Source organism: Pavona decussata, unplaced genomic scaffold (assembly GCF_977016875.1).
Source record: "Pavona decussata unplaced genomic scaffold, jaPavDecu1.1 SCAFFOLD_53, whole genome shotgun sequence".
NCBI lineage: Eukaryota > Metazoa > Cnidaria > Anthozoa > Scleractinia > Agariciidae > Pavona > Pavona decussata.
Window position 1 is genome coordinate 2,855,891 of NW_028145475.1, and position 16,907 is coordinate 2,872,797.

The 16,907-nt window shown below is 38.6% G+C and overlaps 2 protein-coding genes across 2 annotated transcripts; one reads left to right on the forward strand and one right to left on the reverse strand.

Annotated features, from left to right (window-relative positions):
- On the reverse strand, positions 1-13,260 carry LOC146480486 (beta-catenin-like protein 1). The gene is made up of 16 exons (XM_085109668.1): positions 13,120-13,260; positions 12,213-12,365; positions 11,816-11,922; positions 11,560-11,699; positions 11,271-11,368; positions 10,741-10,834; positions 9,260-9,351; positions 8,755-8,827; positions 8,587-8,645; positions 7,641-7,789; positions 6,420-6,552; positions 5,545-5,593; positions 3,834-4,012; positions 3,438-3,575; positions 2,290-2,362; positions 1-987 (listed from the first exon to the last, which is right to left on the reverse strand). Exons 1-16 carry the CDS (start codon positions 13,147-13,149, stop codon positions 899-901), a joined length of 1,656 nt encoding a protein of 551 aa, XP_084965794.1. The 5' UTR covers positions 13,150-13,260; the 3' UTR covers positions 1-898.
- Positions 13,179-16,818, forward strand: LOC146480487 (Fanconi anemia core complex-associated protein 24-like). The gene is made up of 6 exons (XM_085109670.1): positions 13,179-13,443; positions 14,321-14,463; positions 14,735-14,884; positions 15,236-15,380; positions 15,936-15,967; positions 16,559-16,818. The coding sequence occupies exons 1-6, from the start codon at positions 13,317-13,319 to the stop codon at positions 16,667-16,669; spliced, it is 708 nt and encodes a 235-aa protein (XP_084965796.1). The 5' UTR covers positions 13,179-13,316; the 3' UTR covers positions 16,670-16,818.
- The last annotated feature ends 89 nt before the right edge of the window (positions 16,819-16,907 follow it).

A 16,907-nucleotide genomic window follows, 5' to 3' on the forward strand; every position in this document is an offset into this window, starting at 1 on the left:
TGCATTTTTGTAAACATTTAATAAATCTCTACAATCGCTATTTAAAGGAACAAGTAAATTCTTTCCTTCTCTTGCCACACGTCGCTCTCGGTAAAGAGATCTATTCACAGAAACAAGTCCCTGTTACAGCCCACACTCGCTCCTGACCCTGCCCTAGAGAGTACAACTTTGTAATATCACGTGATTTTCGTTCGCTCGTGTTTTCCCGTTCCTTCGAAGCAGCTTGTAAACCGTGTCGTTCGCAGTCCGAGAGCCGTTGTTTTAAGTCTTGTCAAGCGGCAATAAAGAGTACAATGGATGGAAAGCTGTGTTTCTTTACTTCCCTATTTAAACAGGTTGCTAAGCAAAAAGGACGTCTCCATATGATGGAGAGCGATCATGAAGAAAGAAATTCCTTTGAAATTTTGAAAACTGAAAATGACTATATTGATGTCTCTCAGATTGAATCACGAGTCTTGAAGCGATGTTTTCTTTTTCTTTTCTTTTCCTCTGTTAGGTTTTGCGGAGCGCTGATACATCACATCGAGACCTTCTCACTGATTAAATCCAGACTGTTTCTAGAGTTACCGACGTAACATCCCCTTCTTCCATGAGCCTGCCTCGAATAGCTACCTGCGGGTCCTCAAATTTTTTCTATTAATGTTATTTGTGCTAGTGAATAAAGTTGTTGCTGCTGTTAAGTTATTCATGGAAACGAATACTTCCAAGCCGTCACAACGGAAACTCTTCAACAACTTTGCCGAGGATTGCCCAAAGCGCCTTACTGTTTTTCGAAGCAAATCTGTAGAATTTTTCAATGACGATGTTTTGCTTTGAATACTTTACACAACGAAATTTGGAAGTCTATATCTTCGCGAGGATCTTTGAACTCTGGCGTTCTGGTGAACGAAAACCGGGGTTAAAATCGATCGATAAGCGACAGGATTCTCTTCTTTTCAGCCTCTCGGCTCTCTTTGCTCTTCGCGTCCCCAACACTCGCAGCGTATTCTAATTGGATACAAAGAAAGAAACAAACAAAGCCAATTTTGGATTTTTGTCAAACACGCTGTCTAGCTTCCTAATCTGCCACTCGCCAGGTTCGCGTATGTTTATATGTAAATCTTTTTCGGGTACACCCTTGCAGCTTTTAGCTGTAAGAGAACTTTTCGCTGCCTTACATTTTATCAGGCCTCGCCGGTGGTAATTTTGAATGCGTATAACGGGAAGAGATATTGGTAATCATAAATTCACCTGTTAATGAGCATTACGTTTTATAACCCCTCATCCTTTAAATTTTATCGGATTACAATTCTTTCTTAAAACTAAGAAAAAAGTAAAATCGCTTCCAACTAATTTACACAAAACCGCAAGAATGCTGGTGTAGAGGAAGTACTTCGTACTATTACATGTAATTTGTGCTATACATAGTCGCAATTCTTCCTAACTGTGCATCTTTAAAATCTTTCACTCATTCGTTCGTGTGGAGTGCGCCCTGCCTTACCAAAGAAAGACGACAAAAGGCTCATTTGTTGTGTTTACAACCGAAACTGTCTCGGTTCATTTTTACAAACTTCACTGCATATGCATTGCAGTCGCAGAGGTGTTGAGACACCGGCTCCATAACAGAACGAGACTAGTGACTAGTGGAGCCCTTAAAGGATTTACAGCTCCGTCTGTGTAGTGCTACACAGTAATATTAAAGGAGACCAAGAGTTCGAATCCCATTTAAGCCTCAAATTTCCCAAAAAGTTTCTCAGCAACTGTTGCATGTCAGATTGGAAGTAAAAAAATGTATAAACAGAGCATATTTATCCAGCTATCTAGCACTGCTCTCACTTTTTTGTTGTAACATTACCCTACAACCTTGTTAATAAACGTTCAGTATCACATGCCAGTGAAAACTAATATGTTACACAACACTGTTGCTAAAATTAACAGCTTCCTGTTGCTTTACATAACGTTTTTTACTCTCCATATTATTAACACTAGCGAGCTTTTCTCGTGGGTGTTTTTGAAGATTAAAACAAAAATAATCATAGGGCTACCATTCACTACAGCCGAAACCCATTAAAATATGAATTGAAACCTGACAGTTACGGGTGCTAGGCGCCTAAAAGGCGTATAATTAAAATTGCATTTTTTACTTAAAGTCTTGCAGCTGGTTAGGCGAGGATAAAAAAAAGTAATGTTCCAATCGGTGACCACAATTTCCCTGAGTTTATTTTAAAGCTTGGCAAACATAAACCCAACTCAAATCCATCGCAAACCACTAGACTAACCTCTAAAATGTCTTTAATTTTATTTACTTACCTCGCATAATCACTCTTATGTCTTTCATGGATCCTCCGTGTTGGTTTAACAGAGTGACCACACGTTGTTTTACCTGCGAGGACGAAAACCAAGTTAAAATGAATTAATGCATCAGTCAATTCCAACTGTACCCCTCCGGGCAATAGTGGGGCATTTTCCCACACTGTCCATTCCCGAAGTCAGGCATCAGACTTCCATCCAATTACCCCAGGGCATTTGACCATCTCACTTCTATCACCTTACAGCAATGACCTATTTTTACAATACTACGGGAAAAAAGACCTAGCTAGGACTAAATTTGGCCTACATTAGCTCAGATTTTTCTGGAAGTAAGACGAGAAAGAAAGAAAATAAAACACTTTTTAGCCACTACCCCGGGGCATTTGAACGATTAGTTTGTCCAGGCCGTGTGGCATCTGTCAGTATATTTTCAAAAAATCGGCCCATTTGGGGGAGGGCGGGGAATGGGCACTGTTGGAATTGACTTAACGACAAACCGACGGACTTGCCTAAGCTGTTCGTGTTATCTCGCAGGTGCCAATGTGGGTAGCTAATTAATTAGGACACGTGACTTGGAATCTCAAGGGCGTCGATCTCTGACCTCCAGCTGAGGATGTTTTACGAGACCCGGTGGATCATAGTGGGAGACAAATTCTAAAACTCGAAACCCAATTTGTTGACTACAAAATCCCTGACCCAAAGAAACCGCAAATGGTGCCCATTTTTCGCCATTTTGATCCAGTAACTGATGTCGTAAAGGGAGGGGTGGTGTGACTTGTCACACCCTAGGGAGCAGGGATGACACCATATGTCCCGCATATGTGGGTTGAGTTTGCTGTGGGTTCTTGTCGTTGCTCCGAGAGGTTTTCTCAGGGTACTCCGGTTTTCTCCTCTCTTCAAAAACCAAACATTCCACATTCCAATTTGATCTGATTTCAATTGAGTGATTTACGCAATCCCGGGTCGGCCTCCACACTCAAAGAGGACACAATTCAAATCATCTTTGAAAACCTAGGCACAGTCCATCGTCTGACAAGACGGCCTACCCGTTTAATGGCTGTTAGGGGAGCTGTTAGTTTAACCCAGTGACTATTTTTTAAAGAAACAAAGGGTTTCAAGTAGCACATTAGCATAACTATGTTCTTTACCGAAGCAACGCCAGAGGAACAGACTTCCATGATAATGCAGTCGATGAGCTGTAGGCAGAACAGACCAGCGTCCAGCCGCCGTATGTAAAACTCGTCCTCCAATGCCTCGTCGATCTGCTCACCTTCATCTTGAAGTTCCTATTATAAGCAACGAAAACTGTTAGAAACTAATATTCAGGGTCATCATTCCGACTTAAGACTGCAAAACGGTCTTTTGCTCTCCTGAAATTAACGGAGGGAGACGCTAATCATGGAAAGCGCAAACTGGTGAGGCATGAGGGGTCGAGAGCGTGGATATCTCGCGCGGATTATGCGCGCGTGTGAGGTGTCTCTTCCCAGTCTCACTTTCCATTTACGTTTGCATTGTGTCGCACAAAAATCCAACATCACTCCTACCTGTTTTTCTTTCTCTATCTTGGCGTCGCATTCTTGTATTTTGGAGTGGTACTTGAAGTGTAGCTCCATCAATCTGTCTACCTTGATGTGATCATTTTCTACAAACTTTTGTACAAGTCGATTTTTCAAGTTCCCCAACAAATTTCTGAAAAGCCACATGATTATTGAGCAAGTGTGTTCTGTGAAGAGAAAAACAAGAACCGATAATTGATAATTTCTGTGTATAGGGCGGTCTAGGCCTGTGATGGTCAAGGACCTCTTTCTGCATATTCTATTTACAAACTCTTCTCATGCTTGCGCTTGGATTTTTCGCTTAATGGCCGCGAGAACGTCGAAATCAAAAATTTGCTTCGTTTGTATGCCTCTTACGTTTCAGAAAGCTTAATTTATTATTACCATAAAGAGTAACCCTCCCCACCCCCTCTTCCTCATTGTTTGACTTCGTTCCAAAGCTCGCACAGAAGCTTCCAGGAAACGCTTGCTACGCAAACTAGCACTTTGCTTTGAATTTCCTCCACAGGGATAGCAAGCCCGGGGAACTATAAGGACAGAAGTCCTCACTCTACAATACAATAACTTTATTTAAAGAGGAAGGCGTAACAACCCGTTACAGTTTCCTAACTTACGGCCCTCAATAACTTTAGCATTTAATAAATAATTTCACACCATTTCCGTCAATTGATGTAGCCTATTTTACAGTCAAGGTGGTGTAGAACGAGAACACCTCCACATGACAACAGAACGATGACGAGAAATGAGACAAGTGACATCCCTGTGCTGCTTCAAACACAGGCCACCCAAGCTCGCATTAATCCCACGTTCGCATTAAGAGACCTTCTGAGTCAGTGTTCTTTGAATTGTAAGGCATTTGTAAGGGAAAGAAACAATAATGGACTGAAAGCGCTTCAAATCACCCAACTGACCACGCAACAAAAAGTAAAACACTATACGTAGTGAATATGAATATACTAAATATACATCTGAACTGCGGGTGAAAGCCGGATTAAATAGAACAAAGACCCTCGCAGTTATTTACGCAACTTTAATAAGTAGTTGCCCCCCCCCCCCCCCCCCAAAAAAAAAAAAGCCTGAAAAACAATTTAGGCACTTCACCGGCATCTCAAAGGTCATGGGTTCGAATGCCGCTCAAGCCTGGATTTTTTTCGGGCTTTCGTTTCGCAACTGCTTACGTTGCGTAAATAACTGTGAGGGTCTTTCTTCTATTTAAACTGTACGTAATGAAAGGCATTTGTACTGATACAGTGTAAATCTTTTGTATTTCAAAGTCGTCTATTCTTCGGGATTTTCTAGAAGTTAAAACGATTAGTTTTACTCGTCTTCCTCAGGGTTGACATAAAACTAAAATTCAATATGGCGGATCGTTGTTTGTTTAGTAACCGCATAGAGAATCATTCTCACCTCTAGAAAATCCCGAAGAATAGACAACTTTACAGTATTTGAGAATGAGAAGTAAAAGTTTCAGAGAAAGGATCCTGAAATCTTATTGAACAAATCGCTAGATTTTGGCAATTTTGTCTTGAGTTACGCACGACTTGTCTCGCTGTCCTTCCTTTTGCTAAGCTTGGGCGGCCTAAGATTGAAATGGACTGGAAGAAAAAGATTAGTAATCATTTTTTGTCAGAGAAACAGAGGTTCAGCTCAGTTAACAACATGGTATGTAAGACCTTTTCATAAGATAGGCAAAGTTCACCTTCTATTTCATCCTCTGTAGATCCCAACTTCTTGTTGCTCTTAAGAGGCTGAAAGGCAAGACCAGCAAACAACATGAATACTTGACAGATGTACGTTATCAATCAGTGACACAGGCATACTCGGAAAAAAATCCGAGTGCTCCTATCAGGAGTCGAACCTAAGACCTTCTGATCACTAGTTCGGATGCTCTACCACTGAGCTACAGGAGACTCGTGAGAGCTAGGCCAGTAAACTAGGTTCTCCCATACAGAAAGTAGTAAATCAATTAAAAATCCTTTTTCATCTGAATGTGTTGTGTATAACAATAAAAAATCTGCTAATGTTGTGAACAATTATCTTGCAATGAAATTTGACCTTCTTTCTATCGATTTGATGCGCACATTATTTGTAAATATTGTGAAATGTTTCGGGGCGAGAGGAAAGTGTAGTTGGAATGAATGGAACTGATTACCAAAGAAACCTGTGTTTTCAGTGCATTTCCTGGAAATCCACATGTTCAGGACGGAAACAATTGCGGAAGGGCTCAGAGTATAACCGACTTACGACACATTTCAGATCACTTCTTGTTGTTTTAGCTCAGATCCACCAGAGATTTTGCATGTGCCTTGAATTCCTTCAGGAAACGTTGCTCCGCTGTTTGCGCATCGCTTTGTGATAAAAACGGAAAAGTTGCCCATCATCATAGGTTTTTATTACAGATGAAGCGCAAAACAGCGGATAAAACATTGGAGCAACGTTTCCTGAAGGAATTCAAGGCCACATGTAAAAGCACCGGTGAATCTGAGTTAAAAATACAAAACGTGACCTGAAATGCATTTAGGTCGGTTATGCTCCCAGCCTTTCAATATTATTGTTTAACAGCTGGTTTCGTACCTTCATAAACAAAGGGAACAAACTTCGAAGCCCTAGAAATTCAATGAACTTGCTGCAGTTTTCAGTGCCCTCAGCTCCTTGCATGGAATAATCCAGCACCTTCAGGGAACTTCTCCGAGAAAGCTTCTTTTCTCTGAAATCAAATTTACAAACGAAGGCACTCAATAGCACACACAGAACATTTTAATATAACACATTGTACAGTCAAACCCACTTATTACAGACACCATTGGGACCAGAAAAAATGTCCGTGTTACGGAGTTTCCTTACATTAAGTGGGACAATTTAAAGTAAAATCTATGGTTTTGGACCAACAATACGGTGCATATTAATTACGAGGTGTCTGTTTAAGTGGCTGTCCGTAAAGTGGGGTTCCACTCTATTTCCTGGATTAAGTATAGATGGAACTTATGTTTTCATGTTCCAGCTCCAAAACTAGCTTGTAATTATTAGGGCAATAATGAACTGAACAGAATAACTCACATTACAGTGTAACTCAAATCTCAGTTCGCTTATTCCATGCACTCTTCCCGACTACTTTAGAGGGGGGGGGGGGGGGGGGGACTGGAAATTTGGAAAGAAAGGGTGCTTAACTTGATCACAATACTAGGGTAGGTTGTAGTTCGAAAACAAGAGACTATCAAAACTCAAATTGTGCCAAAACCACAGCAGAGCTGAAAATAGCAGTCCATCATTGGACATTGTCAGACCAAATTTCTAAATGTCTGACAAATTATACTACATGTTTTAAGACGCTGTCTGTGTACAGAAATCAGATGTCAGATGAAGTCATTTATCTCCAAGACATAGAGAAAGGTCACCTTCTAATGCACTGTGACCAATTTAGTATGTCATGCACAGTGGAATCTGGATTATTTAAACCCTGGGTTTTTCGAAACTCCTGACTCTTCAAACCAAAAGTTGTCTCCCTTGGATTTGCTTCGGTCAGACTTTTACTCCCGATTTTTGAACCTCCCGATTTTTCGAACCAAATTCAGTTCCCTAGGATGTTTGAAAAGTCGGTATTCTACTATACATGCCATTATAGATTGTGGCATATAAAAAGGATGAGGTGTAGGATGTCTGACTGATTTTGTGAATTGAAATGTTCAATCAAAATAAATGTCCATAGCTTTCTCCTTAGCAGGACAAGCTTTCTTCTTAGTAGGAGAAATTATTTCCAGCCCTTACAGGCAAAGATGAATGGATGGTATAGCTTACCTTAGCATGAGAATCATAAGCTGGAGACCCTCACCCTTTAGGAAAAGATCTTTGTTGGGATTACACATCAGTGATGAACATAAACAGTTGAAGAGATTTTCCATGAATTCTAACTCATCTGAGGTTGTGGCATCATAACGTTTGTACAGCTAACGGAGTTAAGAAAATTACAGTTGAACACAACCAGGAGTCGAACCTATGACCTTACCATTACAAGTTCGGATGCTCTACCACTGAGCTACAAGAGACTTGTTGGAGCTAGACCATTAAACACTTTAAAATGGCTAGTTCGGAGAGTTTTGCAAAGAGCTACAAGAGACTTGTTCAGTTGTTGGTAGCTTTTTAATAATGTAGTCCCCCATCACCATGATCAATTCCCATAGCTAAACTGTATATTTGTTCTATAATTTTAAGCCGGAAGAACCAAATTTACTTCACAGGGCACAAGCCCAGATCAGTGCATTTTAAGAGGTCCTTCTTGGCTGGTACAAAAGTATCTTGGCCTAATACTAGTCTAGGTTACCCAGTGATCATCTGACCTAAAATAATATCATCCAAGGAAAGACCATTCATTTCAAAGATATAATTTGAGCTTCTAGCAGGCTAGTAACCGTGCAAATGTATGCATGGTAAGTGTGACAGATCAAATACATGTACTTCTTTTTCTTCTTCTTCTTCCTTCAATAGTAGTCAATGTTGTTCAAATTCATTGATCTTTTCATTACAATTCTTATGTCCCTGTAAGTTGTACAGTTTAAGTTTGAGATTTTTATCACATGATGGCTAATGATGGCAGACTCCAGAGAAAGTAAATTTGTAATGTTTTTTGTAGAGATTTTGCCATACACTGTAATTAATTTTTACGTATCAGAATAAAGTGGGTTATTTTAGGTAGCTGTTAGTGGAGATTCAAATCTAGTACGTGCATGTTGCTAAAAGAACTTACTGATAAGCACTGGAGCAGTGTGTCGATCCCATTGAGCTCTCCTAAAAGTTGCCTGTTTTCTGAAACAGAAAAGCAGCAATGTTATAATTTAGATGAAACTAAAGTTTTTCATTTAAGGGGTATAAACAATAATTATTGCAATCCAGGAACATCACAATGATTACTTACCTTCTGTGTTTTGAAGTAGAATAGAAAGGATTTCACTGCAATACAGTTTGTTGGCATCATAAGGAGGTTTTTGCTAAAGAAAAAATAATAATTATATTAAAGACAAAAATAATAGTAAGGTGCACTGACAGTTTAATTCTTTGGTTTACAGATGGCTCATTTGTGATGGAGAGGCTGAATTAAATGAAAAAATAATACAGCAGAACCACTTCTTACGGACACCTCTATAATACGGACACCTCTCTATAATGGACAGTTCACTTGGTCCCCGAGAGACCGAAATCCATATAAAGCCTACCTCTCTAAAACGGACACCTCTATAATACGGACACTTATTCCTGTCCCCCTTGGTGTCTGTAATAAAGAGGTTTGAAGGTACATACAAAACAATAATTTGTATAATAAGCTTGTCATCAGCTGTACTGGCCAGATCATTCTCTTACGTCTCTTAGAGGCCATGACCAAATAACAGATTACTTACATGTAATGGAAGTAAACAAATTACCTTAAGTCTTCTAAGAAGCCATCCCAGCATCCCTTGCTCCCCTGCTGCTTGACACACAGCAGTTCTGAGTTCTGTCATGTTTTCTATGATTCCTAAAAGCACAACCTTAGATGTTAATGCCAAAGTGTTAGATGTTGGATGTTAATACTAAAGTGAAAATGGACAGGCACTTTTTAGCACTTGCAAGCACATTAATTTTAGGTACAGTTGAACCTCTCCACAACGGCCACCTTGGGGACAGAAGAAAATGGCCGTTGTGGAGAGGTGGCCGTTATGGGGAGGTAGGGGTGTAATATGACACCTTTTTTGGGGGGAAGTACAACATGTTTATTGTGCCAAGTTCATGCTCATTGTAGCCCATAATGGCAATCCAATCTTAAATAGTATAATTATACAGATAAAATACACAATAAAACGTAAATAATGTTTTGAATCAAAATGTTAACAAGACGAAATGAGCAAGGTTCGCAACATTTGCTGTATTATTGTAGACAATTTATGCTTACTGCAGCCTATAAATGGAACACAATCAAAATACGTATATCATTAAAATGGATACAGAAACGTAATGTTCCGAAGACAAATGTCGATTACAGGATCAACTTATAAAAAAGATTTTGTTTTCACAAAAAAGAGCTGTACTGGCCGTTGTCAAGAGGTTATTTTGGCAGTTGGGGATGCACTTTAGTGGCCATTGCCGTTGTAGAGAGGTGGCCGTTGTATAGAGATTTAAACAAGAGGTAATGTATGGACTGTCCGCCGGGACAAAAAAAAGTGGCCGTTGTAGAGAGGTGGCCGTTAGTGGAGGTTTTGACTGTAGTAAGTAATTAATGTTTGAATAAAAAGTTTCTGACTTTTTAGATGACAAAACAGCTGTATAAAAACAGGCAAGCATGTTCCACAAATTTTGTTGACATTGTTTACAAATTTTACATCTAGGTTGAAAGCATCTGAATGTGAGAAAAATTAAGCATGAACCCGTTAATCTCGAATCATATAAACCTTGCTTGCCTTTCTTCTATTTCCATTTAACACCAAAATAGAGACTCCTGATACATGTACCTGATTCTTGTAAGAATCGAGTATTGAGTTGAGAGGCTTAAGAGACTGTTGACTTACATTTGCCTGGAACTGTATTTGAGACTCACTTATTTTTACTTAAATATTTCATTTATTTATCAATTTCCATTTCATGGCCTCATCTAGGATTTACACTTAAAAGATCAAGCCTGGGCTTTCACTACATTTTGAGTCACAAGCTGCTTTGATCTACCCACCTGTAATAGATGTTACATTCTGAGTAAAATAAACCTAACTAGCCAAGATCACTTGTATGTAGTCGTATCAGACCTATTACAAGTTACATACAGCACTATGTGGCAGCTGTGCAAGATGTGCTGTCCGGTGTTAAAGGTTTCTAAAAGAAAGTCTCCATGTTATGTACTGTATTCCGCAAATCATTAAACAAGAACCATACAGACCTAGAGTATTATGTACACCATCACTATCTTCTTTGACATTTTCATCAAGTCTGTCCAGATTCTGCACCAACAGAGCAATAACTTGTCCATCAAGCTAAAAGAAAGCAAAACTACAGGTCAAGCACTGTTCAAATGAAGCTGAAAGTGGACCCAAGTTTGCAACATTCAACCACTTGCAAATCTGGCTCGGTTGTTCAAAGGATGGATAACCCTATCCAGTGGATAAAATGTACTCCAACCAATACATTTTATCCGCTGGATAGCAACTTATCCACTGGATAAAGTTATCTTCTCTTTGAACTGGGGCCAGTTTTGCCAGACATATTTACTGTATTTAGTGGTTCTGTTTGGCTATTAACTATTTTTTAATTTAATTAATAATCAGCCATTGTACAGACCTTTTTTCAGAACTCCGTCAAACATTGAACATTTTGTACTTAGGGGCTTTGTGGGTGGACGATTGTTATTACAACTCTCGTACATGTAACAAACACAGTTCAAAAGACTAAAAATGACCAAAAAAAACTTACAAGTGCATCAATAAGAGCAGTAGCTCCCTCTTCACTCTCGTTTAATGTGTCCACATCGGTCATTTCTTGTAACAGGTCAATAACAGCTATAGATATGTCTGCGAGAAAATTGTTCATACATCAATAAGATGAACATAAATTTAGGTCATCAAAGAGAACCCAGCAATACCTGTACCAAAATAATATCGTCGGTTAACAAGTACTGAAGTAACGTGCACGAGTCTATCACATGTATTACAAGTAACAGCAAAGTTCAATGCTGCACAATAATATTTACAAACATGTTCACCTGAATTCTCATGGCTTAACAAGCCAAGTATTGTTCCAACAGCATTAACGTCAACAATGTGTTGATAAAGATGAGGAACAGTGGCTACAACATGCAACTTTTGGATTTCATCATTGAGGTCAAGCTCAGAGTCCATGAATCTGTGTAGATTACAAAATGTAATAAATTTTAAGTGTTATTTCTTCAACATGAATTTTGTTTTGCATGCATTCTAAACTACATGTACAAAACAGAATAATTATTTAAGAAATCATACTTTTCCGGATTGTCGGGGTACTTTATCCTCATTTCTTGATTTTTTGTGACTTTCTTTTCAAACACAAGTAACATCCTTTTTAGAGAGCCTACATCAAGTGCCTCGACCTAAAATAAAAACAAAAAATTAAATTCATTTATGAATCTTTTAAAAAGGCAAATAAAAACCTTTACAGAATTATTTGAAAAAGCACTGAGCCCTAACCCTTACCCTAACCTCAGTATGCTATGGCACTTTGTGATCTATAATTCCCCTCGTGGAATCCCACAAATATACTAATTTGATTGGTGAGAAACATCTGCCATAGTGGCAAATCAAAACTGCGTTTGCCATTTGCAATGACCATAATTGTGGTGGGTACGGCTACACGTAGGCTACTTGATTGGTGACCACTAACCTCTGGCTCATTTTCCACCATTTCCAATATCTTCAATCTTTCTTCTTCAGACAGACCTGAGCCTGTAGCAGTATCTGCAGCTATAGGCCTCTTCTTAGAATCAGTCTCATTGTCATCCTTTCCTCCTTTCTTCCTTTTTGTTCCTCTTTCAGGCTGGTATAAATCAAAAAGAGAATCAAAGAAAATATGACATTGACGAGCTTTGTTTGTTCTCATTTCTGATAGGATTCTTAATTAAGTTAGGATTTCATGTTCAATGTAAACCTTTAAAATTATCAACTTTTGGTAGAAATTCTTAAAACAGCCAATATACATGTAAAGCTGTTGTCTATACAAAAGAAGTGCAGTATTTGCAGCACAAAACTCTATCTAGAAGTATCGTCTTGAAAGGCGAAAGCAGGTCAATAGCAGAAAAGCTGCTACGTACAGGCTGTAATCAGTGTTTCATGGAAGGACAAAAGATAAGTCTGAAATGATTTTGTACAAGCTATGCGGTATACAGGTAGCCTGAACACAGTCCAGAAGGACAGGATGAAGGTCTACGTGTACTTTGGAAAATTAAAAGGTTACTTTATACGCTTAAATTGATATTTAAACTGCAAAGCACCCTGCTAAAAGCTGGGTACACATGCACATGGTCTACATTTGCTTGAGTTTAAAAAGAACAAGAAACATACGATATGCATGCACTCCCGTTGGAGGAGATGGCTGTGCAGCTACATGGATACCCAGTGGGTGATATTTTACGGTAAGTATTGTGCTTTTCTTTTTATATAAGGTAAGGCTACAATTCCATACAATAGGTCTTAGCTCTGAAACTTACATTACCGTATTCAAACAGCAAATAATTTAACATGCTGAGACTTTTGACTGATATTTCAAGTACACCAACAAAACACAAAATTACCTGAAATGCCAGCAACTCGGCTACATTCATTCTGAAAGAAGAATAGCACGGACTTTTTCAGAAAATATATCTTCAATGTGACAATTTCTTCGTTCCAGCAACAACTTTTCGAATTTCATGCGCAAATCTGTCTGCGCTTTCTTCCATGTTTTTTACCGCTGATAGCGAGTAGCGAATCGCTGACTCAGCCAAAGAAAATGGCGTCGAACTCGTCCTCTCAAGTTTCTTCCACTCAACCACGGCTTCACGGTGCTTTTATTCCCTCTGGTCATATTCTTGTGAACGAAAGGTTTCATGGCAGTGAGATTGTAAAGGCTCTTCAAGGTTTGTGGTGTAATTAAGCTCAATACCTTCTTTGACTAGTTGGCGCGAAGTTGGCGCCAAAATTCAAATTTAAAAAAAAGAATGAAGTCTTATAAGTCTTGTAAATAAGGCTTACAAATTTTCTCCTTTTTTTTTCTTAACCAAGGTCTCGTACATAACCTGACAAATTTCAAGCGTTAAGCTTAGCACTGAAAACCAACCAAACTTTCACAAGTTGTCTACACCAGTAGCTTACATGTTCATTTCAGCTGTCATTTTCACCTGTTTTCATAAGTTACCAATTTGATTAGTTGAGAATGATTGATCGTGTTACTGTTTGAATTGTTGTTTCTTTAAGTGATTGGTTAGTCAAGGTTAATTGCTTAACTTCTTAGCTGGCGTAGTTATTGGTTGACATACTCATTAAACTACTGATCATCTGGTAAACAAGGCTGATTGATTGAGTGATTGACAGCCTTGTATCCAGGAGTTCCTTTCTTGCTCACTCAATTTTGATACAAACTCATGATGTCAGTGAATGCCTCGGCCCTTACATGTACAGTCCACGCTCACTGCAAGAGGAGAGTGCCTGGAGACTAGCTGATTTATGTTCACTGATTGACCCGTTTATTGATTGATTGATTGATTGAATGATTGATTGGCAGATTGCATTTGATTGTTTAAGTGTTTGATTGATTGATTGATTGATTGATTGATTGATTGATTGATTGATTGATTGATTGATTGATTGATTGATTGATTGATTGATTGATTGATTGATTGGCTAGCTGGTTGAATAACTGGGTGATTGACCAACTGGCTTTACTTTTCCACTGACTTTCATGGCTGATTGATAGACTAATAGCTAACTGATGAATAATTGTTGTTTGTTTGTCAGAGAGTCATGTCAATGTTCAAATGGATGACCATATGGGAGTACTGGACTTCCACCCATCAATGGGTGTTGCAGTAGTTTATCTTACTGAGGCAGATCTGGTAGAAGGAGACAGTTACAAAGCCAAGCTTCTCAAACTAGCCAAGGTATTATAGCCTGCAAGTGGGCTTGAGTTTGTTATAAATTTGAAGTTAAATGTGATGCATCAAATCTCAGCTGTTTGTTAGGTAAGAAAACTGCTCTAAAACAAAGAAGTGAAGCAAAAACTACATTCATGATATTCTTTTTACCCTCATGTGCACAGCCACTGACCTAAGGAGCAACTGGGTCGCTTTTTGCAGTCACAATAACTTCGAAATAGAAGTAATGAAAAATTAATAACCGTGTAACAATTAACTTTTTGTTCCTTATTTTCAGGCTTCATTTAAACAAGTGGTGTTGGCAGAAAAAACCTCTTTAAGTTCCCAGTACTTCTACAACCTGCAGAAGTTTGTTGTGATTGAAAGGGGCCTGGTACTTCTTCCAGTTGCGACTCCTGCTGAAGCAGGCAAAATCTTAGCTCAAATGGTAATTGTAATTTTGTTTTCATGCTGGCGGCTTATGGAGGTTCTGTGCATGATATAATTTTAGCAAATTTTATTGGGAATCAATAAGTAAATGTAAAGTACAGGGGGCAGGGGTGCATGCTAATTAGCTCTTGTGACCCTTTTCTCATGAGCAAAATTTAAAACAAATATTGTTCTAAAATGAGATTAGAGAGCCAATTTATGTGCATAAAAGGTAGCATTAAATCTACATTTACCACCAGTTTGAAATAAAAGTAAATACATGTGCAACTCTCACAGTTTTTTTTTAACCTGTTCCTCAAGTCTGCTCCTTTGACTGAACATTACTAAATATTATTGATTTCTTAATTAGGTGTTTCTGGAGAGCAAGCCCCAAAACAACCCTTACCGCATCAAGATGAAACCAACACCAACAGACCAAGCAATACTAGCGACTCTACAAACTGTACCAGGGTTGGGACAAAAGAAAGCAATGGCTCTGTTAACCAAGTACAACAGTAAGTACCTTTAAATGAAGGAGAACTCCTGGTAGCATTCATCCACATCTAATTCTTCCCAATTCTCACTTACGAAAGGAGAGTGAAAGGTTAGGCTGGAAGAGGGTAGGGGGATTGGAGGTGGGTGGGGTGGAACTGTCTGAAGAAGCCCAAAAGGTCAGTGGGTAGAATGGGGGGGTGGGGTGGAACTGTGGATACAACACAGATTCTCAAAGCATAATTTTAATTTTGACTATTTTGGTCTGAGGTAGTGTATGTATTGCCCCCTGATTTGGACAAGTGTCACAGATTTCAATAATATTTGGATCTGCAGATGATTTTAAAAAAAATACATTTTTGAGGGGTACTGTACAACAACCACTTGCACTCCATCCCAAAGCTTTTGTAATGGAACAACTTGGGATGAGTTGGTAGTCTCATTGTCCATGAAACAGTCTCCTTGATTACCAGATCAATATAGTCCACAAAATTACGAGTGAATATTATTATGGTTGTTCTTCCCTTGTCTCACAGGATAGTCTAATAATTTATTCTTTCCTTTTTTCATTTCATTAGGTATTGAACAAATCAGTAAAGCATCAGTTGCAGTAAGTAGGAATCTTTTTTATTTATTTAGGGGTAGAGGGTACGGGGAGACTTGTGGCATGCTACAATCGCAGATAAAACTAGTTGAGAAAAATGCAAATTTTGCCCATGTACATGTATTTCAATCTCACTAAGGAAAACACCACCACCTCACTTTGACTGTCAAATATAGGTGAAATTTCCTGGAGTTGAATTCTTGGAGACCGCACCCAAGTTTAGAAAGAGAATGTAAAATTTGTTGACGTGTGTTTACGACCTCCATAAAACGTTCCACCTGGAAATTTCACATCCTAGTCATGCAGTGACAGCAAAGAAACATACCAGAAAAGTGTAATGCATGTGCAGAGTTGTTTTTTTTGTTTTTTTTTTTTTTACATTCTTGTTGCGGTTGCCATTATTGTTGCTAAAGCTCCTTATACATCTTTCATGACAGAGCTCAAAATTTACCAGCGTTCTTTCTTTACCTTTTGCAAGTGTTATCATAACAAGTAATGAAAGAACGTTGTCTATTTTTCTTTTACGCACTAGTTACCCTCAAACTTAATTTCTCTTTCCACATTTTCTGATCCCCTTTTTCTTTTCTGTTGTTCTAGTCTCTCGCTACTGTGATAGGAAAAGCTAACGCACAACAAGTGAAGGACTTTTTTCAACAGCAACTACGTGGAAGTACCAGAAGAAGTAGTGTAGGAGTAAGCCACAGCTAAGAGAAGTGTTTTCAGAGCTTGAGCATATTATTGGCAACCAAAACCAATTTTATCTTTGTCAAGCTCTGAGAGCACTTTTGACACTGTACATTAAATTTTATGTGCTGTAAATTTATACAGGAAAATTGAATATTTAAACCAGATGTGCAAACATTTCCAAAGTAAATGTAATTATGTCAATAACTGATTCAGAAATAACAAAATGTACAAATGACCACAATTTATATTATCACTAAAT

What these genes read in the sequence shown, in the direction of transcription:
- LOC146480486 (XM_085109668.1), bottom strand. Translation starts at nt 13,149, where the DNA reads ATGAATGTAGCCGAGTTGCTGGCATTTCAG. An exon ending in CCGAGTTGCTGGCATTTCAG is followed by an intron (nt 12,366 to 13,119) that starts GTAATTTTGTGT and finishes GATTTATACCAG; the next exon opens with CCTGAAAGAGGAACAAAAAG. An exon ending in GGCTTCTTAGAAGACTTAAG is followed by an intron (nt 8,828 to 9,259) that starts GTAATTTGTTTA and finishes TTTTTTCTTTAG; the next exon opens with CAAAAACCTCCTTATGATGC.
- LOC146480487 (XM_085109670.1), top strand. Translation starts at nt 13,317, where the DNA reads ATGGCGTCGAACTCGTCCTCTCAAGTTTCTTCCACTCAACCACGGCTT. An exon ending in AGCTTCTCAAACTAGCCAAG is followed by an intron (nt 14,464 to 14,734) that starts GTATTATAGCCT and finishes CCTTATTTTCAG; the next exon opens with GCTTCATTTAAACAAGTGGT. An exon ending in GCAAAATCTTAGCTCAAATG is followed by an intron (nt 14,885 to 15,235) that starts GTAATTGTAATT and finishes TTTCTTAATTAG; the next exon opens with GTGTTTCTGGAGAGCAAGCC.